Below are 18,584 nucleotides of genomic sequence, written 5' to 3'. Positions count from 1 at the left end.
AACTAACAAAGCAGAACTAAAAAAAAAACTCCGATTTAACTCAAAGGGCAGTAAAGTTTAAAACGGGCAAAAGCCAAACCAAAAATCACTTCGCAAGGAAGGTATAATACTACAAATAAAAAAGCTCTGATTCGACTCAAAGAGCTGAATGATCAAAATAGCAAAATGCAAAACAAAGTCGCTCTTACAGAGGAAACTAGAAACAAGAACGGGATAGACAATACTCCAGGCTTGGACTTGCTGATATCATAAGGCGGGTGTGCAAGGCAAAAGGACATGACACACTGGCACAGGACAAGGGGAGACGCAGACTATAAGTACACATGAGGGAAGTGGGGGAGCAGGTGGAGACAATCAGGAATCAGGGAAGACAATCAGACTGGTGACACATGAGGAAGGACAAGGAACCTGGAAACGAGAGGAGAGTTAATTTCCAAAATAAAACAGGAAGTCACAAAACAAACGTGGAGACAGGACAAAAACCCAACTTGACATACAGGTGTGACAATTTTTTATGTAAAAGAAAAAGAATATCTGCTGAATATCTGGGACAATCTAGGCCTCAAACATCCTGCATCGGTCGGGCTCTAATGGACAAGTTCATGTTCTAAAATGTCACATTCAGCACATATTTTTGGTTAAATAAATTCTATCCGCCTTAAAAAAAATCAGTCAGGCTGTAATTAGCACACTGTGACATCACTGCTGTGTGTGTGGTCAGAGGTGCAACCAAAACCACTCTCGGAAAGTGCAACACACTTTAATAAACCACAGAGACGAGTGAAGCATTGCTTTCAACCTGGTATGTTATTATTTGAACACTGTGAATTATTACCAATTTAAGATAAGACATGCGTCACACAGTTTGCTCTAAATCTATTGAAAATGCAATCATTTTGGGCATCCAGATGTAATGCATCTACACATCTGTCCGCAGGGTGTGCCTGAAATACTTCTACTGAATGTTTTCATTTACAAACAAACTATGGTTGCAAAAAAATAACATTTAACTCTAACTAACCTTCTTAAAGCCTATTTTCTAATAACCCTTCATTGTCTTAACACTGGCCAGCAGGTATGTAGAGTGAATGAATGTCAGAATAAACAAACATCTTGATCGTTTCACCTCTCTCACTGACTCTCTTATCTGCCACATGGCGTCACGTGCTGTATTGACCTGATGACCTCTCAGCTGCTCCCACTGCATGTATATTCTTGTCTACTCTTATTTGTTTGTTTATTTACCATATTTGTATATTTTATTGTACATTTCAATATGTTTCTATTTCTAAATCATGTCTTGTATTTTGTGTCGATTGTTTAATGTTATGCAGCATCCGCCTAGTAAATTCATATTCTGTGCAACATACTTTGGCAATAAAACGGTTCTGATTCCGATTCTATTAACGTGTCATTAAATATAGGAGGCGTGCGCTTTTCTGTGACCTGCTGTCTTGTCTCCCTGTACTTCCCACTTATAGCTTACACAATAAACCACCACTTGTTAAATGAAGTACGGAGTAAAGACTCAAACCAGTGTTTCCACTTTATATTTTATAAGTGTGATAAACTGACGCGTGCAAAATGCTAACTGAGGTCCAACAACAGGCTGGAGGCGAAATGACCCGAGAACAACAACAAAAGGCATGCAGGTCAACACAGCAACACAATCCTACTTACCCGCCAACTCCTACGACTAGTGTCTTCATTGCAGTGCTTGCTATATTAAACTGCTAGATGTGCAGACGTGTCTAGCACACGGGCATGTTAGCGGCCACTTGCTGCCTGCAACAACTCTGTAAATTACTTACTCGCGCTTTTCCGCCGTAGGGGCGCTCGTGATTCGCTGATGGAGCTGTTACGTCAAAAGACAAACATTTAGTACACGGTATACGGTAAAATCAATGGCGTTACAACAGGGTCCTGTTGAATGAAAGCCTGTCGGAGTTAAAGTATGTGGAAACTAATTCAATAATATATCAAATATAAATAGAATAAATTGTGCAAAAAGTTCAGGGTTCAATATGTAAAGTAAGTGATGTATAAGATAATAATAATATATACATATGTGTGTGTATATGATATAAATAAATGGCTAAGTAATAATTAAAGTAATATAAAAATAGTACATTCAAATAAATATATACATATAAAACATTTAATAGAATTAAATAAATAGTGATAAATAATAAGAAGTATATAAGAAGTATTATGAAGAGCAAAACAAATTAAAAGAAGAGGATTAAAAAGATGTAATTGTGATAGAAATAAATGAATTAATCTTGATAAATGATAAGAAAAAGAAAGTAAATACAACAAATAAATACATTGTACAGAGTATCTGTCCATCTATCCATCAATCCATCCATCCATCCATCCATCCATCCATCCATCCATCTCTCTATCTATCCATCTATCCATCTATCTCTATCCATCTCTCTATCTATCTATCTATCTATCTATCCATCTCTCTATCAGTTACTGCATATAAAACGAATTTCACAGGTCAAACTGTGCGCATGCGCAGCAGAACTTTTCCGCTACCCCTTATGGTGCTACATGCACTTCCTCATTGGCAGTGATAGCGAAGTGTTCTCGCACCACCAGCGACGTTTCGTGACAGAAGTAACACACCGCGGGTCTCGCTTATATTTACCCTCCGAGCCTCGCAAATGTCGAAGCCACCTCCCAAGCCGGCCAAGCCAGGTAAGAACGACGCCGCGAAGGTTAGTTTAGTTCAAAACGTAGCCCGAAAACTCTCTCGCCTCTTGCAAAGGCTTACACACCTTGTTGTCGGTGTCAGCTTAATGGGCGGACGGTGAGCGGAGTTCTGCCGATTCCTGTCGCGGTTAATACGTTCATGACACGGTGGACGGAACGCTCCTAAACTCTTGATTCATGTGACTATATGCGTCATGACCGAGGGGACCAGCGCTCCGGTGGAGTTTGGTAAAAGCGCCTTCACTGCTGATTGACAGCGGGGGGCGGGGGGGGGGGGGGAATCCAACTGTTAGCATTAGGCCGCTGTGACTCCCTATTCCCATCACTCGTATGCAAGAAGAGTGCAATCATTGAGTGGCCTGTAGGTCGGGCAGGTTAGGAGGTGACGACGAGTCCGCGTGCTCGATGACAGCAGCTCAACTTCCTGCACGCTCAGTCAAACTGTTTCTGGTGACTCCATCCCAGAGAATAGGAAATGCGTCTTATTACTCAAACAAAAAAAAACACAAAAAAAGAAGACATTTGAGGTGAGTTCAAAGCACGCGTGTGGGCTGCGTGCAATGCATTGCACTCACTTTGTGAAAGAACTGTATGTTTCTGCGCAGCAGGTGTCATCACAAGTCATGGCAGGTGTAAAAAAAAAAAAAACAACTTTAAAAATAGTTCATGTGAGAAGCAACAAAAAAACCAGTAAAACCTACGCTCAGTTTTCCAGTGTGTCACACACACACACACACACACACACACACACACACACACACACACACACACACACACACACACTCCTCTCTTTCTCAACATCAGATATTGAGATGGACAGAATATTAGAAACGGACCACAAAATGACCACAATGTTGAAGCGACACTTTTCTAAAACAGTTTGAACAAAAAAGAAAAACGGAGCATCACAAACTTCACGAAGGCCGGATTTTATTGCAGGGATGATGTATGACTCCACATGAATGAATGAATTGAATGAATTAACTTCTTACTGTTTCACACCGTTGCACATCTTTTTCTCTATTCATATACACTTGACACTTTAATAATATACTTGTTTGAACATACTTTTATTTTTGTTTGTTCACTGTGTTTTTTTTTGTACATTTTCATATTTCTTTTATTTTCTTCTGATTCTGATACTTGCTAAACTGGGCAGCAGAGTGTGTGTTCTCTCCAGGTCACATGCTGTGCGTCAGGCAGACGTAAAAAGAAGCGAACCGCCGTGGAGCGCCGGACGTCAGCTCTGAAGTCACGCAGCGGACGAACCAGGACAACACTGTACAGTGCGTTGTGTTCGGCCTGCCAGCTGTGAAAACGAGAGAGCAAAATCGACAGACGCGTCATTATCGTTCGTACAGTCGAGTTTATTCACGAGGCGGCCTCCCATGACACACCGCACCTGGTTGAGACGGCGGTGTCCCCCCGTCCTGTCCCGTCCTGTCCTGACAGATGGCCTGCTTGGTGTTCGGTTTTATGAGACAAAGTCAGAGGCCTCGCACGACTGATGTCGTTTTTTTTTTTTTATTCTATCTAAGCAGTAATTCACGTGGATGGCTGAGTTTTTACTGCATTGTGAGCGGCGTACAGGAGATGCTGTCATGTGGTGCTGCAGTTGTATCCTTCTAAGATAAGGTCCCTGTCCTCTGATGGACATGTTGAGGAGACAAAGTACAAAAAAAAAAAAAAATAGAATCTCTCTACAAAGATCAATTAAAACCTTTTTTATTTTCGGTGAGTACATGGTCCCATGTAAGTCTTCTCAGTGGTTGATGGCTGCATGCACCCTGAACAATGTAATCTAACTAACAGGACCAGACCTGTGGGTTTACTTTCTTTGTGTTGAGGATTACTGTCAGGGAATTGTAGAGGGCAATGTGTGCGTTCTCTGGCGTAAGACATTAAAGTGTCTGCGCCCAATGACTCTTTTGGTGTCGTATTTTTGGAGGCTTTGATGGGGTTTTTTTTATTATTATTTTGTGGGGGGGGGGGGGGGGGGTTGGGCTTTGCGAAGGAATGGGAAAGACCAGACTGTTGGAGTTGCTCTTGCGATGAACTAACACAGCTGGAAATCATCTAAAAGCCCACAAGCAGAAAAAAAAAGAAATATACTGACAAATGTTTTGCTCACTCTGAGGACATTTTTTTTTCTTTGTATTTTTTTCTTCTTCTTCGTTGTATGAGCCCCGGGCTCTGAAATCCTGAGAGAAGGCGGACTAGTCGGCACAGGCCTCCGTGTGTTCTAGGGGACGTGACCGGGCCTGCAGAGCAGACACGGCTGCCGGTGTCGAACAGACCTGAGCTTGTGCAGCGTCTCTCTTCCTGAGACACTGAGGCAGTGTGAGAGCCGAACAGAGAGCCCGACTAACAGCACAGGGGAGCTACAGCTCTCTCCCAGTGTTTAGGCCTGCTCGCTCAAGCAAATCTGCAATTTACCAGACTTGTACGTCCAGAATTAAATGCGTCACGCGGTGTCACCAGTAAATACATTTTGAGAGAGGCTTTTTATGGGTCAGCAGTTTCTTTTTTTACTCTTTATTCAAATTCTAGCTGGTGACGATCGTTCTCTTTGAACGTGTTTGTCTATTTCATTTGTTAGTTTATCGAACTCACTGAGAATACAAATACTCTACAGCATATAAAAACATCACAGAATAAAAAATATATTTTTTTTAAATAATGTATGCTAATTTTTATTAAGCTAATTTGCAGCTTTCATCCCTGTTAAATCTGATTAAAACAGAACAAACAAATAGATAAATGTGTGTGTGTGTGTGTGTGTGTGTGTGTGTGTGTGTGTGTGTGTGTGTGTGTGTGTGTGTGTGTGTGTGTGTGTGTGGCATTGTTATTGACATATCCAATGAGGCCCTGGAGAACAAGAACAATCGTTTGAAAGGGAAGTCAATAGTGAAGCGCCGAGTTATTGTTTATTTACAAATCAGAATAATTTGTACTGCAGACTTTGTGAGACATTTCTGAGTTTAACCAAAAACAAGAAGCTGGTACTTTGGCTTTCGTTGTGTCGAGCTCATTAGTCTGTTTAGTGAACTTTGTGTGTATTCAGCAACTGTACAGTACAACTTCAGCCCTCGTTTAGTCCCACAAATCAATAGTTGGTAGCCATGTTTAAATAAAACCTAGTGATTGTGAAATGTGTCGCTGCTTCGTGAAGCTCTTGTGTCGTTCTCCATGAACTAGTTGAGCTGTCGGCTGAGGCCGCCTTCGCTCCGGTAGCCTTTTTAGCAGCAGAGCTAACGTCAGGCTCCACGTCACGTGTCCCGAGGGCAGCTACCTCAGGGCCGCTCACAGCTGTGTGTGTGTGTGTGTGTGTGTGTGTGTGTGTGTGTGTGTGTGTGTGTGTGTGTGTGTGTGTGTGTGTGTGTGTGTGTGTGTGTGTGTGTGTGTGTGTGTGTGTGTGTGTGTGTGTGTGTGTGGTGGACGCAGACATGAGGCGCTGTGTGTCTTGCATTGCTCAGGCAGGGCCACATGCTGCTGCTGCCTCTTAAGTGAGCTGATTGATGATGTTTTGCACTTCTCTGATTTTATTTAGGCAGCAACCGCCGCTTCTGAAAAGTTTAAATTTGCGTTCTTCGGCCTTTCAGAGGTCAACTCCTCCGGTTGCAAAAATAAGTCCGATTGTATAGAAGTCTATGAGAAAATGACCTCACTTCTCCTCTTCTCACTCAGTAAACATTGTGAACACGACTTTATAATCTCAAGTCTTCTTCAAGACAGAACGATGTTCAATTTAGTAATTTATGGTCCTGTTTAGAGTAAAATAGACCATAAAGCGGGGGTATGCTTTAGGGGCGGGGCTACCTTGTGATTGACAGGTCGGTTAAAACGTATTCTTCAGTGTGAGGTCGTACTTAGCTCCACCCTCTTCTGGTTGCAAAAAAAAAACAACCAAGATGGCGACGTCCAAAATGCCAAATTTGAGGCTTCAAAGTCCACAAACCAGTGGGCGACGTCACGACGACTGCGTCCACTTCTTATATACAGTCTTTCATGAGAGTAATTGACTACATTGAGGCTACACTCTGCCTGTAGCCTCATTGTAGCGACACTAAGCCGTTTATTCTACAGAGCTGTTAAGTGGTAGCATGTGTGGCTCCACCTCACGTTCTCTATTTATATTCTCCAGCACAGTGTTCTCTGTTCACCACTCTTTTTTGCATACAGGAATGAAGTCAACGTTCCACTAACAGTTTGCAAATTTTCTTTTTTTCTTTTTTCTCTCTCAACTAGGCCAAGTCAAGGTGTTCCGAGCACTGTTCACCTTTGACCCCAGAACGGTAAGAGCTTTTCGTTGGTTTGGATGGATTTGTTTTTCTAATATTTGATGATTGTTGGAAAAACCTGTTCGTTCAGTCCGTCCTTTTATTTTCAATATCTATTAATTTGACATACCTCTTCCATGGATTTCAATGTATGAAACAGCTGTCAACGAGCATTTCAATTTACATCGCTGTGCAGAATAAAAGATGGTAAAAGCCAGATTGAAAGGCAGAACATCCTGCAGGAAAAGTTGCTTATTCCGGCAATGGCAGCAACTGCCTGCACCGCAAAAGCAACCCAAAAAAAGAAAGATTTATTAAAAGAGGAATCTGACAATAAACGCAATAAAACACATCAGTGTCTGTGAAGCGTTGCAGAGATGGAGAGAAACTGTTGCTGCTAGAATTGTTGCCCAATGATGGCAAAAAAAAAACTGCCTACCCCAGCTTTTATGACTTAGTCTATGAATAGATTTATTATCAAAATAAATAGGAGAATAAACTGTGTCACTAATCCCTTTTTTTTTTTTTATGTCCTCCGTCAACGGTTTTGGGTTAAACCACGTTCAAATGTAGCGGTCTGGATTATTCCAGTAGGTGGTGAACAATGAGGGGATACAATGCAGCACAAAAGTCAGTCTTTAGAATCCTGCGAAGGCATGAAGCACAGAGTCACGTTGTCCTTTTGTTTTTATTTCAGCCGGACGAGCTGTTCTTTGAAGAAGGAGACTTTTTGTACATCTCCGACACAGTGAGTAAAGCCTCTTTTCTTTTTTTCTTCCTCTCCGTGTCCCATTTAGTTTGAGTCTTAATTTGCACTTCTTCTTCCTCTTTTTTTGGAGTCTCAGTGTTGCACACTTTGCATTTTGTGTCTCCCTTTTTTTGTGTTTCTATTTTCCACCTTACAGTCAAAGCCGTCTCCCTTTCCTTCTTCCCTCCCTCTTTATGTCACTAACATTTTCCTTTGTGTCCTGTTCGTCTCCACACATCTACCTCTGTGATTTTTTTGTTTTTTTAAATCTAAAATACAAAGACATCTGCATTACTATTACCCCCAGAGTGACAGTAATTGGTGGAAGGGGACATGCCGAGGAAGGACGGGACTCATTCCAAGTAACTATGGTGAGTAGTGAACTAAACTAACCGTAATGGTGAATCTTAGATGATGCACTAATAGTCTCGTTTTGTCTCTTTAGTGGCTGAGCAGGCAGAGTCCATCGACAACCCAATGCACGAAGCAGCCAAACGAGGTGCGACAACCATCTACACGTCTGTGTCTCAGTGTTTCTTTATTTAGTCATTTTTGTGTCACATTGTCGTCGAAGACATCCAAGACAGTCAGACAAAAACATTGACCTGATCATGTCTTTTCTGTTAAGATGAAGAGCTGTTACACTGTTTGAATTACCAGTAGCCTTCTCTCTCTCTCTCTCTCTCTCTCTCTCTCTCTCTCTCTCTCTCTCTCTCTCTCTCTCTCTCTCTCTCTCTCTCTCTCTCTTTGTCTCTCTCTCTCTCTCTCTCTCTCTTTGTCTCTCTCTCTCTCTCTTTTTGTCTCTCTCTCTGTCTCCCTCTCTCTCTCTGTCTCTCTCTTTTTGTCTCTCTCTCTCTGTCTCTCTCTTTTTGTCTCTCTCTCTGTCTCTCTCTCTCTTTTTGTCTCTCTGTCTCTCTCTCTCTTTTTGTCTCTCTGTGTGTGTGTGTGTGTGTGTGTGTGTGTGTGTGTGTGTGTGTGTGTGTGTGTGTGTGTGTGTGGTGTGTGTGTGTGTGTGTGTGTGTGTGTGTGTGTGTGTGCGTGCGTGCGTGCGTGCTCATATTTGTTCATTTGAACAGGTAACCTGAGCTGGCTGAGGGAATGTGTGGAAAACAAGGTTGGAATCAACGGTCTGGATAAAGCAGGAAACACTCCCCTCTACTGGGCATGCCACGGAGGACATAAAGGTAACTGATTGTGGCGTTCAAAACATGTTAAGATTTACTTTTCGATAAACACAGGATGGATTCAGGCCTCATAAACGTCCGCTTCTTTTGACAAACTCATCATTTCTCCGGCTGGCAGCAGTGACGGCTGGGCTGGATTGTGTACGGCACTTTGTTGAGCCAGTGACTGAATGTAATCCCATAAATGTTGAATTGTGACACACTGGAAGATTCATTTTACATGAAGTACAGAAAAAACAGGAAGTTAGCCGATGAAAGTGTTCCAGTTCTTCCGTGTTCCTCCATTGTTCCCACGTGATTGTAATGCGATACATGTCCAACTCTTCACTCAATCCGTTGCTCGAAGTTCTCTTTTCTAATTTAATTCTCTTTTCTCTCTGTATCAGATGTGGTGGAGGTGTTGCTAAGCCAGCCCAATGTGGAGCTCAACCAGCAGGTAGGTTTGGGTTTAAAAAAAAAAAAAAAAAAAAAACTCACTCAGGCATGAAAGTAGATTAACTAATGCGTCCCAAAACATCTGGATGCTGTTCCCTGATTTCCCAGCACATCTCCATATTGCAACATGTGCAGAATGGGGACACGATGAAAGCTTCTTCATCAATAGACCCGATAACATACCTGAAATAAAACTGTTTTTAAAAGATATCTAACAGAAGCGATGCAGCGCGAGGACAGATGCTGTGCATTCTGGGAACGTTTGACCACACCCCCGATGTGTCCACATGAGGAAAGGACGAGGCAAGAGAGGGGGAAAATATTACATTTCTAAAAAAAAAATGGATTCAAATAATCCTGCAAGAAGTATCCCACAGATAGTCTACAGATAGTCTACACAGGCCCACTGTGCTTTGTGATTTATTTTATCTTTACCAAGTGATGTACTGTGGAGAAAAGCAAATGAAAGGAAGTTGTCTTCCCCCCCCCCCCCCCCCCCCCACAGACGCATGAGTAACACTTGATCTGTTCGTGATGCTGCAGGATGGGTGACACAAGTAAAGGGAAACGCCTAAAATACATGCATACAGCACAAAGGGGATCACTCAGTGGTTTGATGACGTCTCCACCACCACCATCATCAAAACACTGAATGAAGGAATATGTTTTAGATGGGGCCCGACGTATTACTTTGTGCATCTGTCACCTATCTGTATGTCAGGCATCCAAAACGTAACAGTTTCTTTCGTAGCGCTGTGGTTTGGGTGTGGTTTCACACAGTGTAAAGACTTGTCGGGGCGTTTTTGGTCTGATGTGGATTGCTTTGTGTTTCAGAATAAACTTGGGGACACCGCTCTGCACGCCGCTGCCTGGAAGGGTTATTCTGACATTGTGGAAATGCTGCTGACCAAGAGTGAGTGTCGAGCCTCGTCTCCTATTTTTAAAAAAAAATGTATGAAGAAAAGAAAATAAAGGTTTTTATCAAACCATAAAAGGAGAATGTGTGGTTCCAAATAGAGGAAACGATAACCAGCTGACTGTCCACGGTTTGTGCGCCTCCTCTCTCTCTCTCTCACACACACACACACACACACACACACACACACACACACACACACACACACAGAGTTTGATCTCTGTGTCTTCCTGTATGTGGTTTTCTAGTCTTTTAGTGCGACTGCGTTTGTTTCAGATCCGAAGACGGACATCAGGAACAACGAGAATAAGCTGGCTCTGGAGATGTCCACCAACCCAATGTGTGCTTCACTTCTCAAAAGGAGGCAGGGAAGCAGTAAGTACAGCGGCCACTAGGGGGCAGCACACACACACACACACACACACACACACGCAGTATCACTGAGAGCCACACACTCGCACAGGGAACAGAATAATATGCGGTTTCTTTACTGAACTGTGGTTGACTGTCAGTGGACAGAATAGACAATCCTTCAGAGGAGCACCAGCATCAGCGCATCAAGGACCATGAATGTGACTCTCGCCACATGCGTAGGAACTCATTTTGCAAAAGATGCAACAGACGTAACGGCCGCTAATAATGTAAAGTGCAGAGGTTTTGCAGATGCATATAAGCGGTGAAATATTGCAATATTGCTGTCATTAATTGTCATTTAATTTCTCTTGTTTTCAGACATCACACGCACACAAAGCAACGCTGAAGAGTATTTGGACGATGAGGACTCGGACTGAGCCGGTCCTGTCGAAACATCTTCACTGTCTTCTGTTTGGTTTGGGGAGGGGGGGGGGGGGGGGGGGGGATAGGGGGATAGGGGGTCGTGGAGCTCAGAGAGATTTATTACAGACCTAAAATGGATTTGCGGCTCTCTTTCCAACCGTAACTCCATTTTAGTTCCATTATGTTGTGCAAACACCTCAGTGTCAAATCCAAAAGCTTTGAATTGAGGCGTTTTTTTTTTTTTTTTTTTACAATTTTGCCAAGTGCATTTCAACCTGCCGGGGATTTGTCTTTGATGTTGCACGCTGGGGACCGAGAGGCATAATGTATGTTGTAATGGAGAAGGCGCCAAAGCTCTAAGAAAACACATTCCAAACATAGAGGTTGTGTTTAACACCATTTAACACTGGGCATTAAAGTGCCAGCGCAGATTAAAAGATTGGTCTGGTTTGTGTCTAGTTAAGTTTTAATGCTCCACTTGGAATTGCTGAACCACAAAATCACCCCTAAAGGAATTTGAAATGCGTTATCTCTCACAGCTTAGAGCGCCGTCACAACTCGGCACAATTGAGATCTGTTTATGTACATTTGGGAGACGGTCCAACGTTTTTGTATTTAACCTTACTATTTCCTCTTTTAATGGGAAGTGCTGAGGGACCCAATGAGAGGTTTCCTTGTGTTATCTGCTCGGTCAAATTAGTGGGTGTCATGTGTAATGTGCGGTAAACGGGCCTAACGGGGGGGGGGGGGGGTCTGTAAACTGTCTCGTACGGGCCGCAATATTCCTCCCCCTCCTTCATTATTATTCATGAAAGTCACCTGCACTGCACATGTTCTGATCCGTTATAACACCTGCACTCCTATTAATATGATCAGTTTGATTAAATAATACAACCCCTGTTAAATGACTCTTTCATCTTTCAAGCTTTTGATGGTGTGATTCCATTCTGGGAGCTATTTTCTGGTTTGTTTTTTGTTGCTGCTTTCCCACACATTTAATATATATAGAGATATAGATATGTGTGTTAAAGTGCCTTAAGTGTGACATAGAAAGTGTGTCTTTCGTTATGGATCAATGTGAACATGCTTTTGTCTTCTGAGGTTGTGAAATTCTTAAGATGATTTTGTTCTAGATTTCTATCTGCTCTCTCTTTAATCTACAATAAAAGATTTTTAACTTAAAATGTCACTTTTGAGTAGATTTTTTTTTTTTTTTTTTAAACATTTACATTAAATTCACACGCAACTGTAAAATGAAATGTCAGAATTTAGATTTTATTTTTTTCCCAAGTTACAGAAGCCTTACTTGAGATTATAATGAATTACTCAAAGCTTCTCACAGTGAGCCAAATTCCTCTCATTACTCACCAAGTGTGCAAACAAACCATTTACATGTAAAGTAATACCATCGTGGGCTGCGAACTCTTGAACCCCTCGGCCTCTGGCTCACAAATAACATGCCCAACATGAAGTGTATCTTTGCAATGACAAGGGGTTTTGTTTTTGTTTTGAAAAAAGAATCAATCATACCTCTGCATACACAATACCACCTGGTCTCGTGGACATCCACGAGATCGAGACATGCGCCGCGTTTTCACACGCAAGGCTGAAGGCTGACGGGCTCCTCGATGCGGGAGTGCAGTGTGCAAAAGCTGTGCGCTCATGTGTAGTTGATGTTTGAATCGGTTTGCGATGAGCCGCTTCTTACCGCGGTGCGCAGGACGAAATATGTTGCTCTCTGGTGTTTGTCAATGTACAGTAATTACGGTAATTGGGAGGGGCGGGGCGCTCGGGTTCAATTGATAATTTCATGACTCATAGACGGTATAGAATAGAGCAGGAATGCACGCCAATGAACATTAATACACAGTATAAACGATCAAAAGTCAAAGAATTCCTTTATTACAAAGTCAGCATGTTGATGATGTTCCAAAGAAGGCAGAAAGGGCAACAAAAAAAAAAAAAAAATAGATGTGTCGACAGAAATACAGCAAGTCTCTCGTGAGGGATTCAGGTACATGCTACATGACTGCCAGGCCGGAGAGAGGACAGAAACAGAGAGAAGGCCCCGAACTCTTACACATTTCTTCCTGACTTAACATAAACAGGAATTGCTCAAAAACATATAAAAACCCACCTCTCTGTACTTTACGAGTACACACACACACACACACACACACACACACACACACACACACACACACACACACACACACACACACACACACACACACACACACACACACACACACACACACACACACACAACGGAGGAAGCAACTGGTATTTATCAAGAGTAGCAAGTGCTGACTAGAAGCATTCAACTGCCTTTCAGTTCAGGTCAAAAAAAAGGAAAAAAAAAAGGTTATTTATCCTCAGTCAGCATCCATGTAGGGGACAATAAATCTGTCCTGGTATAAAAATGTGAAACCTGGTCCCTCTTCACTGAGCAGATAAGAGAGAGGAAGTGACTAGTAGAAGCTTTTTATTTATTTTTTAATATTTGTGATGTGTGTCTGAAGCTGAATGTCAGACTGAGGGCATCCTGCAGCAGCAACTGCTCAGTGAGAGGATGTGAGGGGAGGGAGGCAGAGTCTTCTTCCAAAAAAAAAAAAAAAAAAAAAAAAAAAAACACGCCCCTCTGGGATTTATTTAGGAACACTGAGCCAGACCGAGCAGCAGACTTTCCCCTGGGCTTTTCATTGTTACGAGTATCAGTATCAAGATTTATGGCTCGACTTATAGCGGTGCGAAATTCTGATAAATACACTGCCCTTCAACAACAATGCTCACCCGGGTAGCAACGGATTCTGTTATTTGTGGGTGCAGTTGATTTAAAGGGAAGCGGTTCTGATTAATTTATAGGCCTCCAGTAATACAAGGAAGGACTGAACCCCCCCCCCCAAACACACACACACACACACTTCATTTACATAGTGTCACACACTCACACGTAGACATGGTCAAAGTAAAACAAAGCGGCAGCATTAGCTCCACTTTAAGTAAAGAGCTCTGTTGATTCTGCAATACTTGACGGCTGCGCATTAAAGCAACAGTTTGACTTTTTTTTTTTGACAAATGTGCTTAATTTGCTTTGTGGCGAGAAGATTTACATCACTACCATATTTTTCAGATTAACTATAAGACACCAGGGACCTCTGAAGCTCAAGACATGAACTTCTAAATGTAAAAATCTCAACGATTTTTAATCTAAATAAAAGTCTGTTAAGTCTCTATTTAATGCCGGACTCTTTTTTTTTTTTTTGTCTCGGCCCGTTACCCAAAAACCAGCAGATCAAATGTGCTTGACTAAGAAATGGTCCGACTGGCAACTGTTGATTTTACGAGAACATTTTTAAACTACTGATTACTGCGATGTGATGCGTTGAGGTGCTGGAGGCCAGATTTTGTTCCCAGGCTAATTGATTCCCCGTCTTTATGCTAAGCTAACCGGCATGCTAGCTCCAGCTAAGTTTTCGCTAACCCTCAGCAAGACGGCAAATAACAGCATTACCCAAAATGTCGAACTATTCCCTTAATGTGTCAGTAAAAGATGAACCCTCTTCTTTTTTGAAGAGGACAGAATTTCACCAGATATGTAACTTTATATTCATTTCAAAAGACTTTTTGCCAAAACCAAGTAGGCTGCGATTATTTGTGGAATGAAAGCCTTCATTTCGTTACATGAAAACAAGCAAAAATCAAAGCCGAAATACATCCCTACGTACAGCGATGTCCCCTTCACCCTGTAATTCAGCTCCTCTGATCAGAGCGGTGCAGAATGAAGACGCCAGCCCGTCGACAAGGCACATTTGAGCGTACAACTTATTTGTGTGATAATAAGGCCTTTTCAAAAACACAAGCTGTGGATATCATTAAGACTTAAAGAGAGGCTGTATGAATAAAAACATTAGAGACGGATCAAAAAGGATCCCTCACAATCACATTAGTAATTATTAACTTCTCTCATATTTTTTCCAGCCAAACCTAAATAAGAAAAAAAAAAACACTTTTTTCCTTCATGGCCCTAACAGATCATCACTGTCCCGTGTCTCCAGAACGTCAACCTGTCCATAAGATAAGACAGTGATTTTTAGCTACGATGCATTTTACAGATAATCCAGTTCCTTAAAAAGAACATCCGATTATTCAGATGTTTTTTTTTTTACTGGACAGCATCAATATATTCCTCCTATGTTTGAGAAGACTCAGAATAAAACGTATCTTCTCATTAAAAAAAAGGTAAAACATGTCGTTAATGTATACGTTCCTTATAAAGATAAGACCTCAGCAAAAAGGGGAATTTCATAAATTCTGAGGACTTTTAAAACAAAACAAAAACATTATGGAAGAAATAATCAGGCACTGAACAAGAGTCCCTTCTTTCAACCCCTCTTTGAAGAAATAAATTCAGATATGACTGGAGCAAAAATGTCACTCATTGACGACCGAAGGACGAGGTGGAGTGAAGGGAGGGAGCATTTGCTGGTATTCAGACCATTGAAATGAATACTGACGCATCTCACTACCATGTACATGCATACAATACGAATACATGATTATTAAATTATTGCCCTATTGCACATTCAGTAGCACTGCGAGTTTGTATCAGAATGAAACCTGCTGAAGGATGCTGAAAACCCCCCCTCAGTGTTTTTGTTTCTGTTGGCTCAGGTAACAAGCAGTCTTCTTCCTTTAAAAAAAAACCAAAAAAAAAACCAACGACTTAAAACGTTAACGGACTCTGGTCTGAATTCCAGTAAACACAAGTCTTAAGTCAAAGCAGCTCTCAGGTTGTGGCCGTTTCACAGCTCGACAGCTGAAGACTGACCTTAAGACCTTTCAGAATCACATTAGAAAACGGGAAGACGTATAAAAAAAGCCTTTACATGAGATGATTCACTTCCTTGTACCCGACGTACTTCATGTGTCTGAGGTGAGCTAGTTAGTGAAACCTACGTGGATCTCGTTGAGCCTGAAAGTTCATTTTTTGACCTCGGAAACTATTTGACAATAAAGTCTTAACTTAACTGGAGCTTTCATCCTCATCTTAAAAATAAACTGTCTAAAGAAGCTGGTGAGGCAGTTAAAAGCTCCTTAAAAAGCTAGTAAGTGAACCTTAGGTTGTTTTTTTTTTTTTGTCAAAACACAATGATCTAAATGCACCTGTTCAGTCTGCTTTGATCTCTTACCAGCTTAAAAAAAGAAAATGGTTTCGACTAAATTAAATTTGGGGATGCAATTCGTCGATTCTTGACACTTTCTTTCACCTCCTTCTCCAGTCTGCCTTGGCCTCTACACAACTAAAAGGTTCATGGGAAAGTTACACAAAAACAAGGATTCATATAATTTAAAGGTTCAGAATCAGAGTGTGTGGAAGAACAATCGTAGACAGCTCGACTGGACTTTAGAGCCCCGCTGCCAGGCTACAGGTAAGGTATAAAATAATGGAACTCTTTGTTTAAATAAATTAAATTAGGATGGTTAAAAGAAAAACAGAATAAAGTGAAATAACTGGGATAAAACATGTGACGCCTCGGACAATCAGCTAATAAAAATTCCCTCCCAGAAAATAATTTCTTTAACTGATTTTTCTCTTCTTTTCTCTTTTTTTTTTGTTGCAAAAATGAAAATATAGTTTTTTTTTCAATGTTCTTTGCAAGTTTCCATTTAAAAAAAAAAAAAAAAAAAAAAAAATCATAGTCCTCTTTGAAATATATCTACAGCTGTACAATAGGTCTTGCAAGTGAATTCATGAAAAAAAAAAAAGAAAAAGAAAAAGAAAAAAAATTAGCGCATTATTTTACATAAAAAAGCCTCTTTACAGATATGGGTTAAAAAGGGTCATATTAAACAATATAAAAAGAAGATAGAAAGACAGCGTTCGCTAATGACACTCTTGGAGGTTCGTCTTCTCTTCGATGGCCTGTTTCACTATTTCAGCCAACTTCAAGCGGTCGACTTTATCGGAGAAGGATCGTCCTGCAATGAAGAGGTTGGTGGTTAGGGACCTGGTGGCTATAAACAACTTAAAGCTACCGATGAATGAGTGAATGATTCATGCTTTCACCTGGAAAAAAGGTATCAAGACTGTATTGCTTAACCAATTCACACAAACGGATCATTTGTCTTTTTCACCGTATCCTTTAACCAAAGCGACTCATGATTCCAATTAGAATATATTCATATATTCAACTTGTTTACCGTTGATGTTTGGAGGAAAATGGAGACATTTTGGTTCCAATAACTAAAGCTGTACAGTCATTTACATTTTTTTTATCAATCTGCTAATTATCTCAATTAATTGTTTGTTGTATAAAACATAAAAACCACAAAATGTTCCATTTGTTGTCTCACAAAACAAAGAAAAGCAGCAGATCGTTGCATAAACAGTGAATCCAACGGTCGCGGCTCTACTGACAGTGATCAGTCCTCGGCCGGTCGAGATCACTTCCTGTTTGAACTGCAGTGTAATGTCTGGCGTATTTATTTTTTGTCATATGGAAACACAAAGGCCAGATAATGTGTGGCGTCATTAATTAGCCACATGATTACTTTGTGAGGGAAGAGGAACATATTCAAGAGCTTAATGTCAGACGAATGAGAACTACAGGCGAATTCCAGTTGTCAAAACAGCCGCTTTGCTTTTAACCGTCAGACACGGACGGGATGAAATGGTACCGACCGTCCCAGCTGAGCCCCTGCAGGCCGTCTCTCAGCTGTTTACAGTCTCTGTTGAACCTCCAGGCGTCGTACATCACCTCGTTCAGCTTCTCGTCCTCGTTTTCTCCTGCGCAAACAAAAAACACGTCAGCGGCGCCTCGCTTTCTCTCAGAGCGATTCAACATTGGCAAGAGAACAACATAGTATCAACACGATCGATATCGTGATGTCGTCATCGATTTTGGAACGTCTACTATATATCGTCACAGTATTGATAGAGGTATGTGGTAAAAAAAACAAAACATTTAATTTGCTCGACTCCATATTGCCCAGCCTGTAATTATTATTAGATTACATGTTTTCTGTCAGTCTAGTTCGTTAACAGTTCGACATCAGCGCGCGTCTACTGACCGGCTTGCGGTAATATACACTGTGCAATGACGTCTCGTAGTTTCTCCAGCGCGACGTTGGAGTCTTCCCCTCCGTTCTCTGGGTCGTGAATGAAGAAACCGTCACTGGGCTTGGGGCTGCGGCGTAAACGCAACGACACACATTTCAATCTTTGACGCAATTAGGAGAAAAGGCAATGAAGAGAAACAGAAATGAACTATATTATATTTCGAAACTTTTTAAAAGGTGAGAAAACTTGACACAAAACCCTGAACGAAAGCAAATCGTACCCTAGTAGTTTCCGCTTCCTGAGGATTGGGTTGTTGACAGAGTTTAAAGGCTTCAGGCTGACGTTCAGATCCTGAATTCTCATGTTGGCCAGCTGCTCCGCATGGGCCTGCTGGATACCAGCGACTACCGCCTGGAAGGTGAGAGGACGGACGGTAAGCAAAGGAAGAAAGAACGGCCTC

The 18,584-nt window shown here is 41.5% G+C and overlaps 2 protein-coding genes and 1 pseudogene across 2 annotated transcripts in view; 1 reads left to right on the top strand and 2 right to left on the bottom strand.

Annotated features, from left to right (window-relative positions):
- Window positions 1–1,207, bottom strand: part of LOC137867121 (gamma-glutamyl hydrolase-like) — a 5,642-nt pseudogene extending 4,435 nt beyond the window's left edge.
- A 1,352-nt stretch (window positions 1,208–2,559) lies between these two features.
- Window positions 2,560–11,119, top strand: ostf1 (osteoclast stimulating factor 1). The gene is made up of 10 exons (XM_068704308.1): window positions 2,560–2,706; window positions 6,970–7,016; window positions 7,699–7,749; window positions 8,057–8,120; window positions 8,195–8,248; window positions 8,826–8,933; window positions 9,320–9,369; window positions 10,203–10,281; window positions 10,561–10,659; window positions 11,017–11,119. The coding sequence occupies exons 1-10, from the start codon at window positions 2,673–2,675 to the stop codon at window positions 11,073–11,075; spliced, it is 645 nt and encodes a 214-aa protein (XP_068560409.1). The 5' UTR covers window positions 2,560–2,672; the 3' UTR covers window positions 11,076–11,119.
- A 1,823-nt stretch (window positions 11,120–12,942) lies between these two features.
- mapkapk5 (MAPK activated protein kinase 5) overlaps window positions 12,943–18,584 on the bottom strand; it is a 14,890-nt gene continuing 9,248 nt past the window's right edge. Inside the window, exons 11-14 of the mRNA XM_068704307.1 lie at window positions 18,405–18,535; window positions 18,136–18,251; window positions 17,747–17,851; window positions 12,943–17,043 (exon numbers count right to left, since the gene is read on the bottom strand). Coding sequence (XP_068560408.1) covers window positions 16,949–17,043; window positions 17,747–17,851; window positions 18,136–18,251; window positions 18,405–18,535 — 447 coding nt within the window. The 3' untranslated portion in view covers window positions 12,943–16,948. The remainder of the gene's footprint in view (window positions 17,044–17,746; window positions 17,852–18,135; window positions 18,252–18,404; window positions 18,536–18,584) is intronic.

The sequence above is a fragment of the Cebidichthys violaceus genome, unplaced genomic scaffold (genome assembly GCF_023349555.1).
Source record: "Cebidichthys violaceus isolate CVI_PGR_0920_01 unplaced genomic scaffold, fCebVio1.0.p SCAF_9, whole genome shotgun sequence".
NCBI lineage: Eukaryota > Metazoa > Chordata > Actinopteri > Perciformes > Stichaeidae > Cebidichthys > Cebidichthys violaceus.
This window is presented reverse-complemented; position numbering and strand designations above follow the sequence as displayed.